Raw genomic sequence first — 17,196 nt, forward strand, 5'->3', positions numbered from 1 at the left:
TCTGCGTGTCTATTAAGAATTCATCCTAATCTATTGAAGCCATTATATTATTCTTTTTAGGGTCAAAATTGTGTTATGTTTATTATTGTTAGGTGGATATATAATAATCAGGGTTCGCAGTTATGATAATATGACATAAAAAACACAGATTTTCAAAATAACATGGGTTATAGTGTTTCCAGATTTTTATAAAATTAAACATGTTTTTGGTAGTAAAAAGTGGATGTAACACATCTGTTATACGAATGCTGAGGCTGTTTATTGTGATAAAAAGTCAAATTTGAAGACGATAATAAAAACGTACATATTGTAAAACCTAGAACTTCATAATGAAGACTGTGGCTAAGGATTCTGTAAATTGCATTCAGTTTTGTTTACTGATTGGCGCGTAATAATTCATTTCTGCGTACAATTCTAAAATATCATTTGTAATTTTGGATTTCTTCGTGTCTGTTTCATATCTTTATGATAATAATGCCAATGCCATATATTTTGACTATGTCCATATGTTATCTTGCTAAATAGCTTACTTTCTTTGTTTTCAATGATGGCCGATAGACGAAAAACCCCTCATGTGTTTACATACTATTTTTTTTATAAAGAATTTAGTAGTTCCAGGAGATAGCTAACGGATATCATTATTTACTTGTATAGATATTTAAAGATTATGAAAGTTGTTTCGGTTGAGTCAGATTTGTGCAAATCACTTAACATATAATTAATGAAATGAAAAGAAAAGAAAAAGCAAACTAGTTTTTGCAAAATGTGACCTCTTATAACTTCATTATTTGAATTACACACAATAATAAAATAGGTAAATTAAAAAAGATAAAGCTCAATTTTCTCGTGTATTCACGGACCAGCATTAATATTCATTTTTACAATTAAATATTTCTTTTATAGACGTTTTTGTCAATTAAAAAAAGAAATTGAATAAAAAAGAAAAATGTAAGTTTTCACTCATTTTGGCATGCCGCCTTGAATTCTACTTAATTCACTAGAACGTGCCATTTGAATGATTTATGCTAGGGTTGTAGGCATTTCTAGCCGATCTTTCAAACCGTAGCAAATGTTTTCATGCAACGGAGAATAATAAAGATTTACCACGTATTGATCGTTCGCGCATCGCGACGCCTGGTATACTTAGCAATGGTTTCCAAACTGCCACTGCTTCTAACACCACTGGTACACATTACAACCAAATATATGTCCAAACTGCGCGTAGGTGGTCTAAGTGGATGTCATCCTGATGTTGGATGTGTATTGACGACGACTTGTAAATTGGGCATGTATACACGGTCGTTGTATAAGGCAATATTTTGTTTTCTCTGACCGTAGAAGAAATAAAATAATTCCAATTTTTGAGTATTTAAAAAAGATTATTCTGGAGGCGAAAATGTTGCTTTTTTCCGGGCAGGCATTGCGCATGGTTATCGCACACCTGTCTCCGTAACCGATGTGTTTTTGAAATGTCTTACGGTACACAAAAGTGTTTTTAAGCACGTAAACCCATTGTTTCAAACGAATCCCAATATCACTTTATTTTAACAGAAATATGCCACAAGCCTTACAGCAAGACATACTATGAATTTTCTCAGTAAGAATAAAATTGCGTTCATTAATGATCTGCCCGCTAACATTTTGATTTCATGCCAAAAGCGGTCAAACACGGTATCAATAAATGAATAAAGATCCCTACCATATTTATTTAACCATTTCGTAAGTTTTACTTGAACATAGATAGATAAAATCAACACAAATTCACATGGTATACTCCTTTTTACTCGTAAAATATGCAAACCGTTTTTTCCATATTTCTCTTTTCTGGTTTCTCTTGTTTTTGCTCAGAACATTGTATGAATGATTTAGGTTTGTATAAAGGAAAGGGAGATCTTCCACCAACGCCAAAACATCCGTTAATCTTGTGAATGTTGTTTTGCTACATTTTCGTTTATTTCAAACGAGAAATACAATGTTTTCTTTTGTTCGTCAGTTTAATAAGTTTCGAATGTGTAGGTTTTTTAATATTCAGTTCATCCGAAAATTGTCAAAATCAAAGATAATACCTTCTATATGTAATCGACATAAGATGCATAACATTATCATGAATGTGTGTGAATTTTAGTAGATTACGATGAATGACGGTAGTTAACTTAACATGTGTATCGATTATCATTTATACTGTTTATAATGTTTGTGGTACAACCTGTGTAAAGTTTTGACGTCCATTTTTAGCTTAGTAACGGGATATTAATATTATATAAAAATAAACCGTGAAGCACATAGTTATAATAATCTAATCATATAAAAGTAAGTTAACTTTTAAGTTTAAGAAAATTTTTATGACATAACTGGTATATACATGCGTTACATTATTTTGACTAAATTGTTTGTCAATTGTTTTGACATGGATATAAATAGTTATTAGTAATTCGTTCAGGTAAACATTTCTTTGATAGAATGCAAAACGGATCTTAAAAAGTATTTAATATGAAAGGTTCATTTTTAGCTCACCTGAGCTAGCTCAGGGTGAGCTTTTAGGATCGTTGAATGTCCGTCGTCTGTCGTCTGTCGTCCGTCAACACTTGTTCGTAAACATTCTAGCGGTCACATTTTTGCCTCAATCATCATCAAACTTTGTCATGATGCTTATCTAGGCCATAGCTCGGTTGAATTCGAACATGGGTCATCTCAGATGAAAACTAGGTCACAGGAGCTAAAAATAGAAAAAGCCTTGTTAACACTCTAGCGGTCATATTTTTGACTTAATAGTCATCAAACTTAGTCAGGATGATTTTCTAGGTAATTTCTCATATGAGTTTGAACATAGGTCATCTCGGATGAAAAACTAGGCCACAGGAGCTAAAAATAGAAAAACCTTGTAAACATTCTAGCGGTCACATATTTGACTCGATTGTCATCAAACTTTTTCTGGATGCTTGTCTAGGTAATAGCTCGGAAAAGTTCGAACATGGGTTATCTCAGATGAAAACCTAGGTCACAGGAGCTAAAAATAGAAAAACATTGTTAACACTCTAGTGGTCACATTTTTGACGCAATCATTATCAAACTGGGTCAGGATGCTTGTCTAGGTAATAGCTCGGATGAGTTTGAACAAGGGTCATCTCGGATAAAAACCTAGGTCACAGAAGCTAAAAGTAGAAAAACCTTGTTAACACGCTAGTGGTCACATTTTTTACTCAATTGTCATCAGACTTAATCAGGATGCTTGTCTAGGTGATTGCTCGGACGAGTTCGAACATAGGTCATCTCGGATCAAAAACTAGGTCACAGGAGATTAGAATAGAAAAGGCTTGTTAACACTCTAAGCTACTGTTCTGATCCAAATATCATGAATATTGGTCTGAAAGTTTGTTTTGATGATTTCTAAGTCAGGTTTAAATATGGGTTCCCTTGGGTCAAAACCTAGGTCACACTGCCCAAATATGGAAAAACCTTGTTAACACTCTGGTGGTCACATTTTTGTCTCAACTATCATCAAACTTAGCCAGTATGCTTATCTAGGTAATTGCTCGGATAAGTTTAAACATAGGTTATCTCGGATGAAAAACTAGGTCACAGGAGCGAAAAATAGAAAAATATTGTTAATTATCTTTTGCCTAATATTTTGATCCAAATATCCTTTAAATTGGTTTGAAAGTTTGTTTTGATGATTTCTAGGACAAGTTTGAACATGGGTCATCTGGGATAAAAAAAACTAGCTCAAACCGCCCAAATATGGAAAAACCTTGTTTTCACCCTAGTGGTCACATTTTTGACTCAATTATCATCATACTTGGTTAGTATGCTTGTTTGAGTAATTGCTCGGATGAGTTCGAACAAGGGTTATAATGCATGGAAAACTAGGTCACAGGAGCAAAAAAAAATCTTGTTTACACTCTAGTGGCTACTGTTTTGATCCAAGTATCCTGGAAATTGGTCTGAAAGTTTGTATTGATGGTTTTAATGTCAAGCTCGAATATGGGTCACCTGGCATCACACTGCTCAAATATAGATAATCCTTGTTAACACTCTAGTGGTCACATTTTTGACTCACCTGTCATGAAACTTGGTCAGAATGCTTGTCTAGGTAATTGTTCGGATGAGTTCGATGGGTCAGGTGAGCGATCTCTTGTTAATTGCAATGTGTATATTGATATAATATTTCTTGTTCTTAGGTTATTGCGTGATGTGTGCGATACGATGGTTCCTTCTCAAATGTTGTATAATTGGAGTGTACATTTCAGTCACAGGTAATAATGTTAGAAGTTTATATGATTGAGATAAAACTGGACAATATTCTGTATTTTGTTGAGTTATTTTCTTTTCCTTTTTTTCTTAATAATTTCGTAATTTCAAATATTTAGAGATGAGTAATCTGCTAGACACTTAACGTCCTTAAATGAAAATTAGCTGAACATTAAGTCAACTAGTTGCCTAAGGCGTTCTTCACATGATCAGTCCTAGTTTGTCATATCTTTGCTTGAATGTGTAGTCCTAATTTTTTTCATAATCATTTATAATAATCTATTAAGTCAGAAATGGCTAAAATTTCCTAGCTCACTTTGCACAATTAGAAGTATTTTGTCTCTCAGCAGAAGAAAAGTCTTACGTACGATTTAATTATATTTGTTTTTATTGTGTTTGCATTTATTTTGCATAGTTATTGATGTACATCAGTCATTTACAACACTTTTACAAAGTGTGTACTTTCGCTGCAGAAATCATACTGCTGAACAATAATTTAATAAAATTTCGTATGAAAATCAGAACATCCGTCTGTTTTTGGCTAATTTGTAATTTCAACTGATCTGTTCCAATTATCATGTGACAGTCGCAATTTTGAAAGCAAATTTTAAAATGGATTATTTATATAAAACTTATCACTTTTTTCACCTTTGAAAAATGGTCACAAAATAAAAAGGGTGTAATGCATGTAACTAAGCATTTTATTTTCTTTCTTTAAATGAAATTTAGTTCTTTGTTTAACAACAACATTTTGTATAACTTTAAATAGAAAAACAATATTTATATTTCATTTGTACAGACTTAATATTTTTAGAGACAAGTGTTTTGCTGCAAACATCTGATAGACAGACGACCTACGTAATAAACTCTAATGTAGAACTCGTGTGCACAATTACTCCCTATAATAATGAGATGACTTGGTATGTGGACAATGATGTATACGCAGACTGTTTTTTAGGAGCATGTGCCCCTTATTCAAACAAACCATATACATTTACATTCACATTTAATGAAAATGCGGGAGTATTCAAGCTCGCTATAGATTCAGTGAATTCTTCTCACGCTGATCTTTCATTTGCTTGCGACAACGGAACAGTGAGAGAAAGGATTTCCTTCAAAGTGACTACAGGTATTTTTCCTTTTATTAATGAATCAAAAGTAAAAGAATTTTTTTAATATCTGAAATTTCTTTTTGAAATTCCATGGTGGCTGAATAAATGCAAAAGCGAAGTACTAACAGTTGAAAGTCCTCATTGTGAATATATCTTACATCATAATGCATATTATTTGCCATTATCAAACACATATCTTAAAAGATTGAGCGAAAATAAGTCAAATATGATTATATGTTTTTTGTAGAGCTATTTCTTATTAAATGTTATGATATATTTATATAGAAACTTTACCATATCTGATACAAGATGGGGTAACCCAAAGACATGTTTAACTTCAAAATTGGAATATGACCATCAAACAAGTGGGTGTGACTTAAATGCCGACCAAAACAAAGCAAAAATATGATGTTTTAGTAAATATTCAAATTTCCGATACAAAACTATGTAACTGGAATGAGGTTGTACTTAAACTAAAGAAGGATAGACATAAATGTTAAATGGCTGACCTAGTATTTTTATTGCCTACGGAAAAACATTATATTGGTAAACTGATCACCTTTTTGTCACACATAAGGTTTAGATATGAATCATTGTCTAGTAGACCTCTACTAAATTTGTTTAAATTTTACCAGGGGTGGGGTTCATTGATTTTTCTGAAAAAGAATAGAGTTAAATAAATCTTTTTCTTTAAATATACTTTAGAGGTTTTAGCTTAGATATTTGTAAACACGACACTGATCATGACAAGTTGCAGTTGTAAGACAAGAGGCATTATTCTGAAAGCTATATTTTTGTAGCAAAGTCCTTTTTTAAACTAAGATTATCTATCAAGATTGCTTAATATTAAGCAGAGAAATTTTATAACTAGGAAATGTATAAACATGAAATTAAGAAATTTTTTATCCTGAAAAGGCAATGTTGCTTAACAACGGCATTATTTGGAAAGCTTTATGATGGTTTTAAGACAAGAGGCATTATTCTGAAAGCTATATCTTTGACGCTTAGTCCCTTTTTAACTAAGATTTTCTATCAAAATTGCTTAATATGAAGCAGAGAAATTTTATATCTAGGAAAGGTAAAACATGAAGTTAAGAAAACTTTTATCCTTAAAAGGGAATGTTGTTTAACAATGGCATTATTTCGAAAGCTTAATGATGGAGTAATGCCCTTTTAAAACTAAGATCTTTTGTGAAAATGGCTTATTGAGTTGAATATAACTTTGAATACGTGATTTTTATGACAATCCACAGATGTTAGACGAGAGACATTATTCTTGATACATTATTGATGTGCATCGAAATATACCTTTTAAATTGAATGTTGATAAAAATAACTGGCAATCGATAGTCGTTGCCCAGACGAGGATGATCAAGGTGAGCTATTATAATACTCCTTGTGTCCGGCGTCTGTCGTCTGTCGTTCACATTTCAAATGTCGTCTACTTCAATAGCATCTCCTCCTAAACCCATACAAGAGAAGTGGTGTAACTATATAGGAGCGACTGTAAGATAGTCCCCTCTAAAAATTTGTTCGATATTTGACAGAGCTTAATATAGAAAAAAGTATTAAAGCTGCACGCACGCCTCCAGATGAGCCAAACTATTTCAAGAAAATCAGTATTGAGAAAAATGTACTACTATTTTAAGAAAAGTAAAAACATTCAATGTCCAAATCATATTTCACATGTAACGTGGGGTTTGGTACAGATTTTGCAGTATTTTATTTACATATTTCTACTGCGTTACTAACGCAGGAAGGGCTGTTTTTGCATATGTTGACCACTTTTTGGTAATTTTCTTTGATTGTACGTGCCGATTGCAATATGTAAATTACTTCATTTGTTCACCTCACAATATTTTACTTTTAAATACAATTCCAAAATTTTCATGAAAATTAACATGGATCCGAATGCGTGCTGCTATAACGTTCTGCAAAGTTCTAAAAGTATTAAATTTAAGAAAATAAATGCTTTTAAAACTTGTGAGGGGTGTTAAACATTGTTTCTTGTCCATTTTTTTATTTCTAAATGGGCTATACCTAATTTTAAACTGTAGTTGAAAATGGCCAATTTCTCCGAAAACTAGGTCAAATTACCCGAACATTTTGCCGGAAAGGGTAATACAAATGTAAAACTTGTCATTCATAACCATACATATTTATTCTTAAGAATAAAGGTTCAATTACTTGTCCCATATTCTAATATTTACAATTCAATGATTGTGTAACGTGCACCGAGCTTATACCTGTATGATACAAAATTTTCCTCTGGCTTCTTTGCCTTATGATTATTTGATTGAAGACCAATGATTTATATTGCTTAATAAATGTGCATGAATTACCAAATTGAATTAAATATATAGATATAATTTTCCTCGAGACTACCTTGTCTTTTAATTGAAAAACGAATAATAATTTCTATACGTATTAAACAATTTATCAAATTAATGTCCTACATGAAATACTATTTATATATACGTTCCCTCTATCTCGTTCTCTATTTCTCTACTAATAAAATTATTCTTAATCTTCCTTTATGAATCTTTAATCCTTGCTTTCTTTCTACTTAATATTTCTCAGCCTTATCACAGCGCTATGCACTGTGCAACTAAGAATATAAAAAGTAGGTATAGCATTTAGGATTGTCGACTGTTCAACACGCTGCCAAAACACCAACTCTCAATTTCTCACATTCACCTGCCTTATATATTGGCTCGGGACTGCTTGCGCCCTCTAGTGTCTTCCATATCTTGCAAACGCTTGAATATTACTTCTACTTCTATTAACTACTGCTTACCTTTTCAATATGCGTTACTTTTGTATATAATTACATGACTCGGGAACCATCGCCAAAATAAAGATAATCTTACCTTTTTATACATTAATAACATAACCGACAACTTCTAAGAACTCCAGATTGAAAAGCAAAAGGTAATTAAATCAAGAAACATCATCAAACATATTTGATATCAACTTACAGGTACTATTTACAAGAATTCACGTCTGGAACAGTTTGTTTTGATTGTATACAAATGGTGTTAACTCATTAAGGGGAAGTAACTTTTCTATATTCGCTACATTACCCACGCCTCCGAAAGGCATGCGTCCCGCATGATAAACTCAATTTCACAGATCAAATAAATTTTTATTATGCATCAAGCGTCTCGCTTATACAACAAAATAACAGAAAATAATATCACATTTTAAATAACATTCCTGTCCTTTAAAATCATATCCCTACTCTCTCTACATGTCTGATACGATGTCAATTAGTTTTGTCAACATATTCTTCTTAAACTCAAATTTAGCTGTCTCTAAGTCTATCTTTTTCTTCTCTATTTCTAATTTCTCCTTCTCTATCTCAATGGACATTTTCTCCCCGGCTGGAGCTACTCTATTTTCAGGCAATGCTGATGATGGTTCGTCAATTTCTTGTACCTCATCTTCCTTAGTATCTATATCAGTTTCATCACTTTGCTCCTCATCCTCTACTGAATCTTCACAATTTAATTCATTATCACTTTCGCCTTCATCATTAATAATATAATCACCAGAACTTCCTGTGCTTCCTGAATTATCTATTTCCTGAGGATTTTCAATTAAATTGCTTGGTTTCAATGTCGGGTCCAATTTATTTTCTTGATTTGTATCATTATCAAGTTTCGGACACTTTCTAGTGACTGGTGCTATCACCGGATTAGGTAGTGTTCTTTTCCTATATAACCTTCCAATTTTTATTGCCTCTGAATCTTCTTTCACTTTCTGTTGATCTATGACATTGTCAGTCTTTTCCTCAGATATTTCAATGTCAGGATCCCGATCCCAATCAGAATCTTCGTCACCAATTTTACAACACTCTTGATTTGTACTTGGAGTTTCCTTATCGGTAGTTTCAGTGCTATGCACTCTCTTCATATGTTTACTTCTGTAAATCTCCTTTTTGAAATACATTTTACATGTCACACAGCACAAACTATCATTGTTCTTCTTACATAACATTATGTGCTGTAGAAACTTCTCTTCAAGCACAAGGTCCTTACATATTGGACATAAAGTCTTTGGAGAAAGTTTTCTCACGGTCTGTTTATTATTTGCCATTCTGGAAATAGAAAATACATAGTCATTTAAATATGATGGTTTCTTAATTTTTCTTCCATATCTGTTTGTCTGCATATCATCTTCATTATTCTCTATTTCTGAAACAAAATTATTTTCTTCTATCTCTGTATCTTCTATACTTTCTGAAAGTCCTGTTTGAGATATATGAGTATCTTCTGGAAGAATTTGACCTTTTAATTTTCGCATACGATTGACATGAATTACTTGTAAAGTTTTATTATAACCACAATTAACTCTATACAAAACATCTGATATCTTATATTTTACTTTAAAAGGGCCCTTCCAAAAAGATGTGAATTTAGAAGAACAACCAATTCTTTTTACTGGAAAATAAACTTAAACGTGATCTCCAGGCTCAAAAGTATTAAATGAGAGCTTAACATCATGAAACATTTTCTGTCTTTTTATTGAGTTTCCAGTATGTTGCCTTACAAAAGCATGTGCCACTTCTAATCTATCTTGAAGTTCCCATGCCCAATGTGATATTGGTACTGATTTAAAATTTGAAGGAACTTGAAATGCTATGTCTAAAGGTGTAGATGTTTCTCTACCTAACATAAGGTAGTTGGGAGACATACCTGTGGTTTCGTTGTCAGATGCTCGATAAGCCATCATCACATAAGGTAAGTACTCATCCCAGTCTTTATGATTCTCGTCAACAAACATACTAAGCATTCTAGTTAATGTTTTATTAAAAACCTCTACCATACCATCTGATTGCGGGTGGTAAGGTGTTGTTCTGGTCTTCTGTATCTGCAGCAGCTCACACATTTCATGAACTTCGAACTGCTTACCTTGATCAGAATGTATACTACTCGGTACCCCAAACCTTGCTATAATCTGTTCTACCATTATTTTAGCAACAGTTTTTGCCTCCATGTTTGGCATGGCAAATGCCTCAGTCCACTTCGTGAAATAATCAGCAATTACAAGTATATATTTATTACCTTGTTCTGTTTGTGGTAACTCACCTAGTATATCTACCGCAATTCTTTCCATTGGAAAACCTGACCTAACTACATTCATCGGTGCTTTATTATTCGGTATTGGGCCTTTGCGTTTTAAGCATTTTTCACAGGTACTAACATAATTTCGTACATCATTTTGTAAACCAGGCCAGTAATATCGTTGTCTTATCTTACTAAGTGTTTTACGGATACCCAAATGACCTGATGCCTTTATATCATGAGAGAATTTAAGGACTTTAACCCGAAAACTAATTGGAATTATAGCCTGCCAATTAATAATGTTTGTTGCTATAACTTCCCATTTTCTAACTAATAGCCCTTCATGTATACTTAGTCTTTGCCTTTGTGCCCATAAAGATTTCAAATAGTAGCTTTCACAACCGATACCTACACTATCTGATTTCCCATCTTTTAACCATTTTATTATTGTTTGAATATCTTTGTCATTATTCTGTGCAACTTGAAGTGAAATGTCTAAATCTTGATCATCTGTATCCTGTGTCAAAATAGCTGCTGAAACCTGAAATTTTCTTTCATTAACTGGATGACCTGTTATTCCACATTGTTTACAAGGTATTCTACTTAATGCATCAGCGTTTCTATGCATTTTCCCAGGCCGATGTTCTATTTTCATATTGTATGAAGCAAGTATTTCAAGCCATCTTGCAACTTGTCCTTCCGGATTTTTGAACTGCATAAGCCATCTAAGTGACCCATGATCGGTTCTTACTGTAAACTGTTTACCATACAAATAATGTTTAAAGTACTTGACGAAATATACAAGTGCTAAAAGTTCTTTACGTGTGACACAGCATTTACGTTTAGCCTTTGTCAATGATCGGCTTGCATAGGCAATAACCCGTTCATGTCCATCTATTTTCTGTGACAAAATTCCACCAATAGCAACATTGCTACCATCGGTATCCAATATAAATTCTTGTGTGAAATCTGGGTGCGCTAACACAGGTGCCTCTGTTAATTTCTGTTTCAGAAATTTAAATGCTTCAGAACATTCTGTATTCCAATCAATTTTTTGAGTCTTCTCTGTTAATTTATGTAAGGGTTCAGCAATATCTGAATAACCTGTTATGAATTTTCTGTAATAACTGCAAAGTCCTAAAAATGAACGAAGTTCATGAACATTTCTAGGCGTTGGCCATGACTTTATACAGTTTACTTTTTGTGGATCAGTTTTAATACCATCAGACGAAACAATGTGCCCAAGAAACTCTACTTCTTTTGCAAAAATATTACATTTCCTAGGTTTTAATTTCAGGCCAGATTCTTCTAATCTTTTAAACACTGTATCTAAGTAATCCAGCATATTGTGAAAGTTTTTCCCTATGACAATAATATCGTCAAGGTAAATCAAGCAAACACTCCAATGTAAACCAGCTAGTACTGTCTCCATGATCCATTGAAAAGTCGCTGGCGCATTGCACAAACCAAAAGGCATAACTTTGAACTGATACAACCCTTGCCTGGTCATAAAAGCTGTCTTGTTTTTATCTTCGGGCTCAACTTCAACCGGCCAGTAACCTGAACTTAAATCTAAGCATGAAAACCATTTTGCGCCCGATAATTGATCTAATGATTCATCTATTCGCGGGATTGGATACGCATCCTTTATTGTTACATTGTTTAATTTCCTATAATCGATACAAAACCTATGCGTTCCATCTTTCTTTTGAACTAATACAACACCACTAGCCCAAGGACTTGAGGATGATTCTATAATTCCCTTATCCAACATTTCATTTACATGTTTATTAACTTCTTCGTTCATTTGATGAGGAAGCCTTCGGAGAGGCTGTTCAATTGGATGTGCATCCCCAGTCGATATTTTGTGTCGAATTATTCCTGTGCGTCCTAGATCTGAATCTGTCTCAGAGAATATATGAGAATATTTACACAGTAACTTGTGAACATCTTTACACTGATTTTTATCGAGATCTTTAGTAGCTCGTTCATACAGATCTTTTAAATGAGACGGGATATTAGAATTATTCTTTTCACTTGATACCTTAACTTCGTTCACACTTTTAACAGGACTCATGATAGCAACATGAGTTCCTGGATGCAAAACCTTTGTTTCTTCTAAAAAGTTTATAACTCTTATTGGTATACTGTTACTTGCTTGCACAAGTGTTCGAGCAACTAAACCATCGTTATCAAGAACAGGGCGATTCAATTGTTCAACTAAGTACAAACCTCTAGTAGGCTTAGATGCATCATTAATTTTACCCTGTATCACTTTTTCAGAATTCCCGGGAATTTCAGATCTTTCTTTTACAATAACCCTGTAACACCCTATCGGTCCCGAACAATTTAATTCATGAGACTGTCCATTTAAACGTAAAACACATTCTATAAGATCGATATTTGCATTTTGCGATTTTAAATAATCAAGATCCAAGATTGCTTCCCCTTCTATTTCTGATACAATTACATCAAGCAATGATGCATTATCCCCGATCTCAATTTTAACTTTCGTGCTTCCTTGTATATCTAATAATTGTCCTGATGCTGTAACGATATCAGCTTTAAACGAATTTAATTTCAAAGGGGAATTTCTTTGATACTATGGTTAAGGTAGCCCCTGTATCTACTAAGCAAGTTGCTGGAAAATTATTAATTCTAGCTTCTATAAATAACCCAGACCCATATTTACTAGTATTTGTTACACTATGTTTACCATATTTTGTTTGTTTAAAATTTGAAACTTGGTTATGAAGTTTCGGGCAATTATAACGAAGGTGACCACTTTCACCGCATTCATAACATTTAGAACTTGACATATCTCTATTATTATTATTATTATACCTTGAACTTGAGTATTTTGAATTTGTGTACATTTTACCCGAACCATCGGAATTTCTTAGATCTTGTGTCTTAAACCCTTGTCTAGAATCTGCAGACTTTGACCAAGTATTGCCCTGTAAAATTTTCTTAATTTCTGACACTGACTTTTGTAACGGTTCAACGTCATTTTGTAACTTAACATTTAAATTTTCTGCATGACTAACCGTACGCATAAAATTTTTATTATCTGTTGTTCGCCTCTCAGCTTTATGAAAAGCCTCCAGCTCTACTGCGTGTCTTACAGCATCGTTGAGGTTTACAGGCCTTGCTTGCTTTATTCTTAGTCTCATGTCTGAACTGAAAAGAGAATCTATGAACTGCTCTTTTGCCAAGGTTTCTCTCTCACATCTGAAGGTGCTGAGGGATAGGCTAAGTTAGTAAGTCTTCGTATCTCCTGGCCCATTTCTGATAAAGACTCAGACGGGTTTTTGCTTTCTCTCTCTTAATTGCACTCGATATAATTCTGTTTGATTTGGAGGTGCAAATCGCTCTTCTAAAGCCTTGACTAATTCATTAAAGTTTTCGATCTTTAGTTCCAAGATTTCCGAATACACCCTGAGCCTGTCCGCGCAAAGAAACGGCCAAATAAAGACCTTTTTTGTTTTTCAGACCATCTGTTAATCTCACAACAAGCGTCAAAATGAGCTTTGTAATCTAGCCATGATCCTGTTCCATCAAAAGTTGCTGGCTTCATGTATACTTTTGATTCTTGAGAACTGTCCATTTTTGGCTGGTTTGTATGCCTTGATCAGTCAAGTCTGGGTTTGGGAATATAACAATTTCTTTTTTTTTCTTTCAAAAACGGGAGTAAAGCTTTAAAACTTTTTTCCTAAAAAAATTTTTTTTAGTCCAAAACAAATTCCTTTTGTTTCCATATTTTAAAGGTTTGGGTTACAAACCCTGTTTCCTTTTCCCCTGGGTTTTGTTTCTGAAACCCCCCTTAAATAAATAATTTTAAAGGACAAAATATTTTGGGTGTTTTGAAATTTTATTATTTTTTATCCTGTATAAAATTTTTTTTTATAAAGGCATATTCCCCGTTTTTGCAACCCCCATCCCTTAAATTTTTCTAGACTAAATCGGGAGGTTTTTTGAGACCCCTTTATTCCTTATAACCTAAAAAAATTTAATTTTTACGGTAAGATATTTCGGTCTTCATCCTAGAACCCTGGAACCGTGTCTTTCCATCATAATGTAATACTTCTGGCTCATTTGGCGTACTGTGCTTCAAGCTTGGTGACTTATCCTTGTGATCTGGTTCACCGCTCTGTGCTGAACATTCCGTCACAGAGGATATTTCAGATTTATTCAAGAATTTGTCCAGGGAATGTATCTCGAGCTGGACCCTGAGACTTTCATTATCTATTACAAGTAGTTTGATTTTATTTAGCAATATTTGATTGTCTTCTATGCTCATGTCATTCATGATTTATATATGAAATAATGGTCTCTGAGCTAAGGGCTCGGTACTCGATTAAGTACTTATCTGTTTAACTATTATATTTTATCCTTTATCTTTTATCTTTTATCCTTTATCCTTTATCCCACCGCTGCCACCAAATTTGTAACGTGCACCGAGCTTATACCTGTATGATACAAAATTTTCCTCTGGCTTCTTTGCCTTATGATTATTTGATTGAATACCAATGATTTATATTGCTTAATAAATGTGCATGAATTACTAAATTGAATTAAATATATAGATATAATTTTCCTCGAGACTACCTTGTCTTTTAATTGAAAAACGAATAATAATTTCTATACGTATTAAACAATTTATCAAATTAATGTCCTACATGAAATACTATTTATATAATACGTTCCCTCTATCTCGTTCTCTATTTCTCTACTAATAAAATTATTCTTAATCTCCCTTTATGAATCTTTAATCCTTGCTTTCTTTCTACTTAATATTTCTCAGCCTTATCACACAGCGCTATGCACTGTGCAACTAAGAATATAAAAAGTAGGTATAGCATTTAGGATTGTCGACTGTTCAACACGCTGCCAAAACACCAACTCTCAATTTCTCACATTCACCTGCCTTATATATTGGCTCGGGACTGCTTGCGCCCTCTAGTGTCTTCCATATCTTGCAAACGCTTGAATATTACTTCTATTGAATTAACTACTGCTTACCTTTTCAATATGCGTTACTTTTGTATATAATTACATGACTCGGGAACCATCGCCAAAATAAAGATAATCTTACCTTTTTATACATTAATAACATAACCGACAACTTCTAAGAACTCCAGATTGAAAAGCAAAAGGTAATTAAATCAAGAAACATCATCAAACATATTTGATATCAACTTACAGGTACTATTTACAAGAATTCACGTCTGGAACAATTTGTTTTGATTGTATACAAATGGTGTTAACTCATTAAGGGGAAGTAACTTTTCTATATTCGCTACAATTGGTTGTAAACAACATTTGCCATAAATATAAATTTAACAGGTTTAAAGCGGCCGTTTTTCAAAATGGCGGACAAATCCTGTTGAAATGTGATCTATGTAATTTCTTATAACTAATTAAGTATGTATGCGTCTTTAGATTACATTAACTTTGATATCAAAATGTTACAAAACGTTTTCTCAACTCAACACATCATTTAGACCTGCAAAAATGACAATTCAAATTAACAATAGAATTCCACTTTTGCTTTTAAGTGCTGCCATATAGCCATGAACACAAAATTACATGGTGTCTGGTTACTGCTTTTTCGTTATTTTGCTTGGTTGTGTGTCACAGGGTGAAAACAATATGCAGCTTGACCAGGACTCAAACCTGGGATCTTCGGAATGCTGTATTGCGGCTCGACCGACAGCTACTCTTACACCTTCTCCCCTAATAAGTGAACACTTCTGAACCGTGACACTCCCCTGAAATTCATCCTTGAATTTATCCTTGAGTTACAGGGCAATGTTATTTAAACTCTGAATTGTATCCAGTCACAGTCCCCCGTCGGGTACCAAATGTCACAGGGTGAGAAAAATGTGCAGCCTTACTGGGACGCAAACCCACAGAATACTGTACCGCAGCTCTATCAACTGAGCTATCTGGCCGCTTTCACTATATATTCATTTTGTTGCCCCATATTTAGTGTACAACCGCTTCAAATTTGGCGTTTTATCATACTGTCACCTGTGCGTCCCACCAATACCAATCTCTATTTTATTTCATTTATTTTGTTTTGTCCCAGTCAAGGGGGTTGTACAGGAAATAATGAAAAAAAATGGAAATTAAAGTAAAGAAAACAACAAAATAAAAATAAATATTGTGCAGCCTGATTGGGACACAAACCTAGGACCCTCGGAGTACCATACCACGGCTCTACCGACTGAGCTATGCGGCCTCTTAAATACTTTTTCTCCCCTAAATAGTAAATTTCTTAAGCTTGAGATACTGTCCTTCTATATTGAAAATATATCTTCAAATTTCACAGGTTACAAAAGCAATGTAAATTTAACTCTGAGCTACAATGTATATTTAGTCACAGCCCAAAGTTGGGCTCCAAATGTCACAGGGTGAGAAGAATGTGCAGCCTGACCGGGACTCAAACACGGGACCCTCAGAATAGGTCCGTACCACAGCTCTTACCGGCTGAGCTATCCAGGGGCTAACACATCTTCTCCCCTGAACCGCAACACGTAAATATAATATTACATCCAGGACTTGCCTTTTTTTTTTAAAAAAGTTAATAAAAGGTAAAGGGGAATGGTCTTGTTTATCATTGTGTCACCACTACTGAAAGGGCCAGCCATTTCTGACTTATGAGACACCTTTTTCTTGCATACCATGTACAAAAAAATGTACCCTACCTCTATGCCAGGCGCCAGGCGTGTAGAAACCGGTAACCATTCATTTTAACTACCTTGAAG

The 17,196-nt window shown here is 33.7% G+C and overlaps 1 protein-coding gene and 1 long non-coding RNA gene across 2 annotated transcripts; one reads left to right on the plus strand and one right to left on the minus strand.

Moving 5' to 3' along the window:
* The first annotated feature begins 2,174 nt into the window (after nt 1-2,174).
* On the plus strand, nt 2,175-5,371 carry LOC132737985 (uncharacterized). The gene is made up of 3 exons (XR_009626805.1): nt 2,175-2,310; nt 4,179-4,253; nt 5,063-5,371. It is a non-coding gene; the product is annotated as an uncharacterized LOC132737985 (long non-coding RNA).
* Nucleotides 5,372-7,597: 2,226 nt separating this feature from the next.
* On the minus strand, nt 7,598-15,718 carry LOC132737989 (uncharacterized). Its single transcript, XM_060725404.1, has 2 exons — nt 15,630-15,718; nt 7,598-9,459 (listed from the first exon to the last, which is right to left on the minus strand). Exon 2 carries the CDS (start codon nt 9,456-9,458, stop codon nt 8,607-8,609), a length of 852 nt encoding a protein of 283 aa, XP_060581387.1. The 5' UTR covers nt 9,459; nt 15,630-15,718; the 3' UTR covers nt 7,598-8,606.
* Between the last annotated feature and the right edge of the window lie 1,478 nt (nt 15,719-17,196).

The sequence above is a fragment of the Ruditapes philippinarum genome, unplaced genomic scaffold (genome assembly GCF_026571515.1).
Source record: "Ruditapes philippinarum isolate M1 unplaced genomic scaffold, ASM2657151v2 ctg8719_1_1_1_1, whole genome shotgun sequence".
Taxonomy (NCBI): domain Eukaryota; kingdom Metazoa; phylum Mollusca; class Bivalvia; order Venerida; family Veneridae; genus Ruditapes; species Ruditapes philippinarum.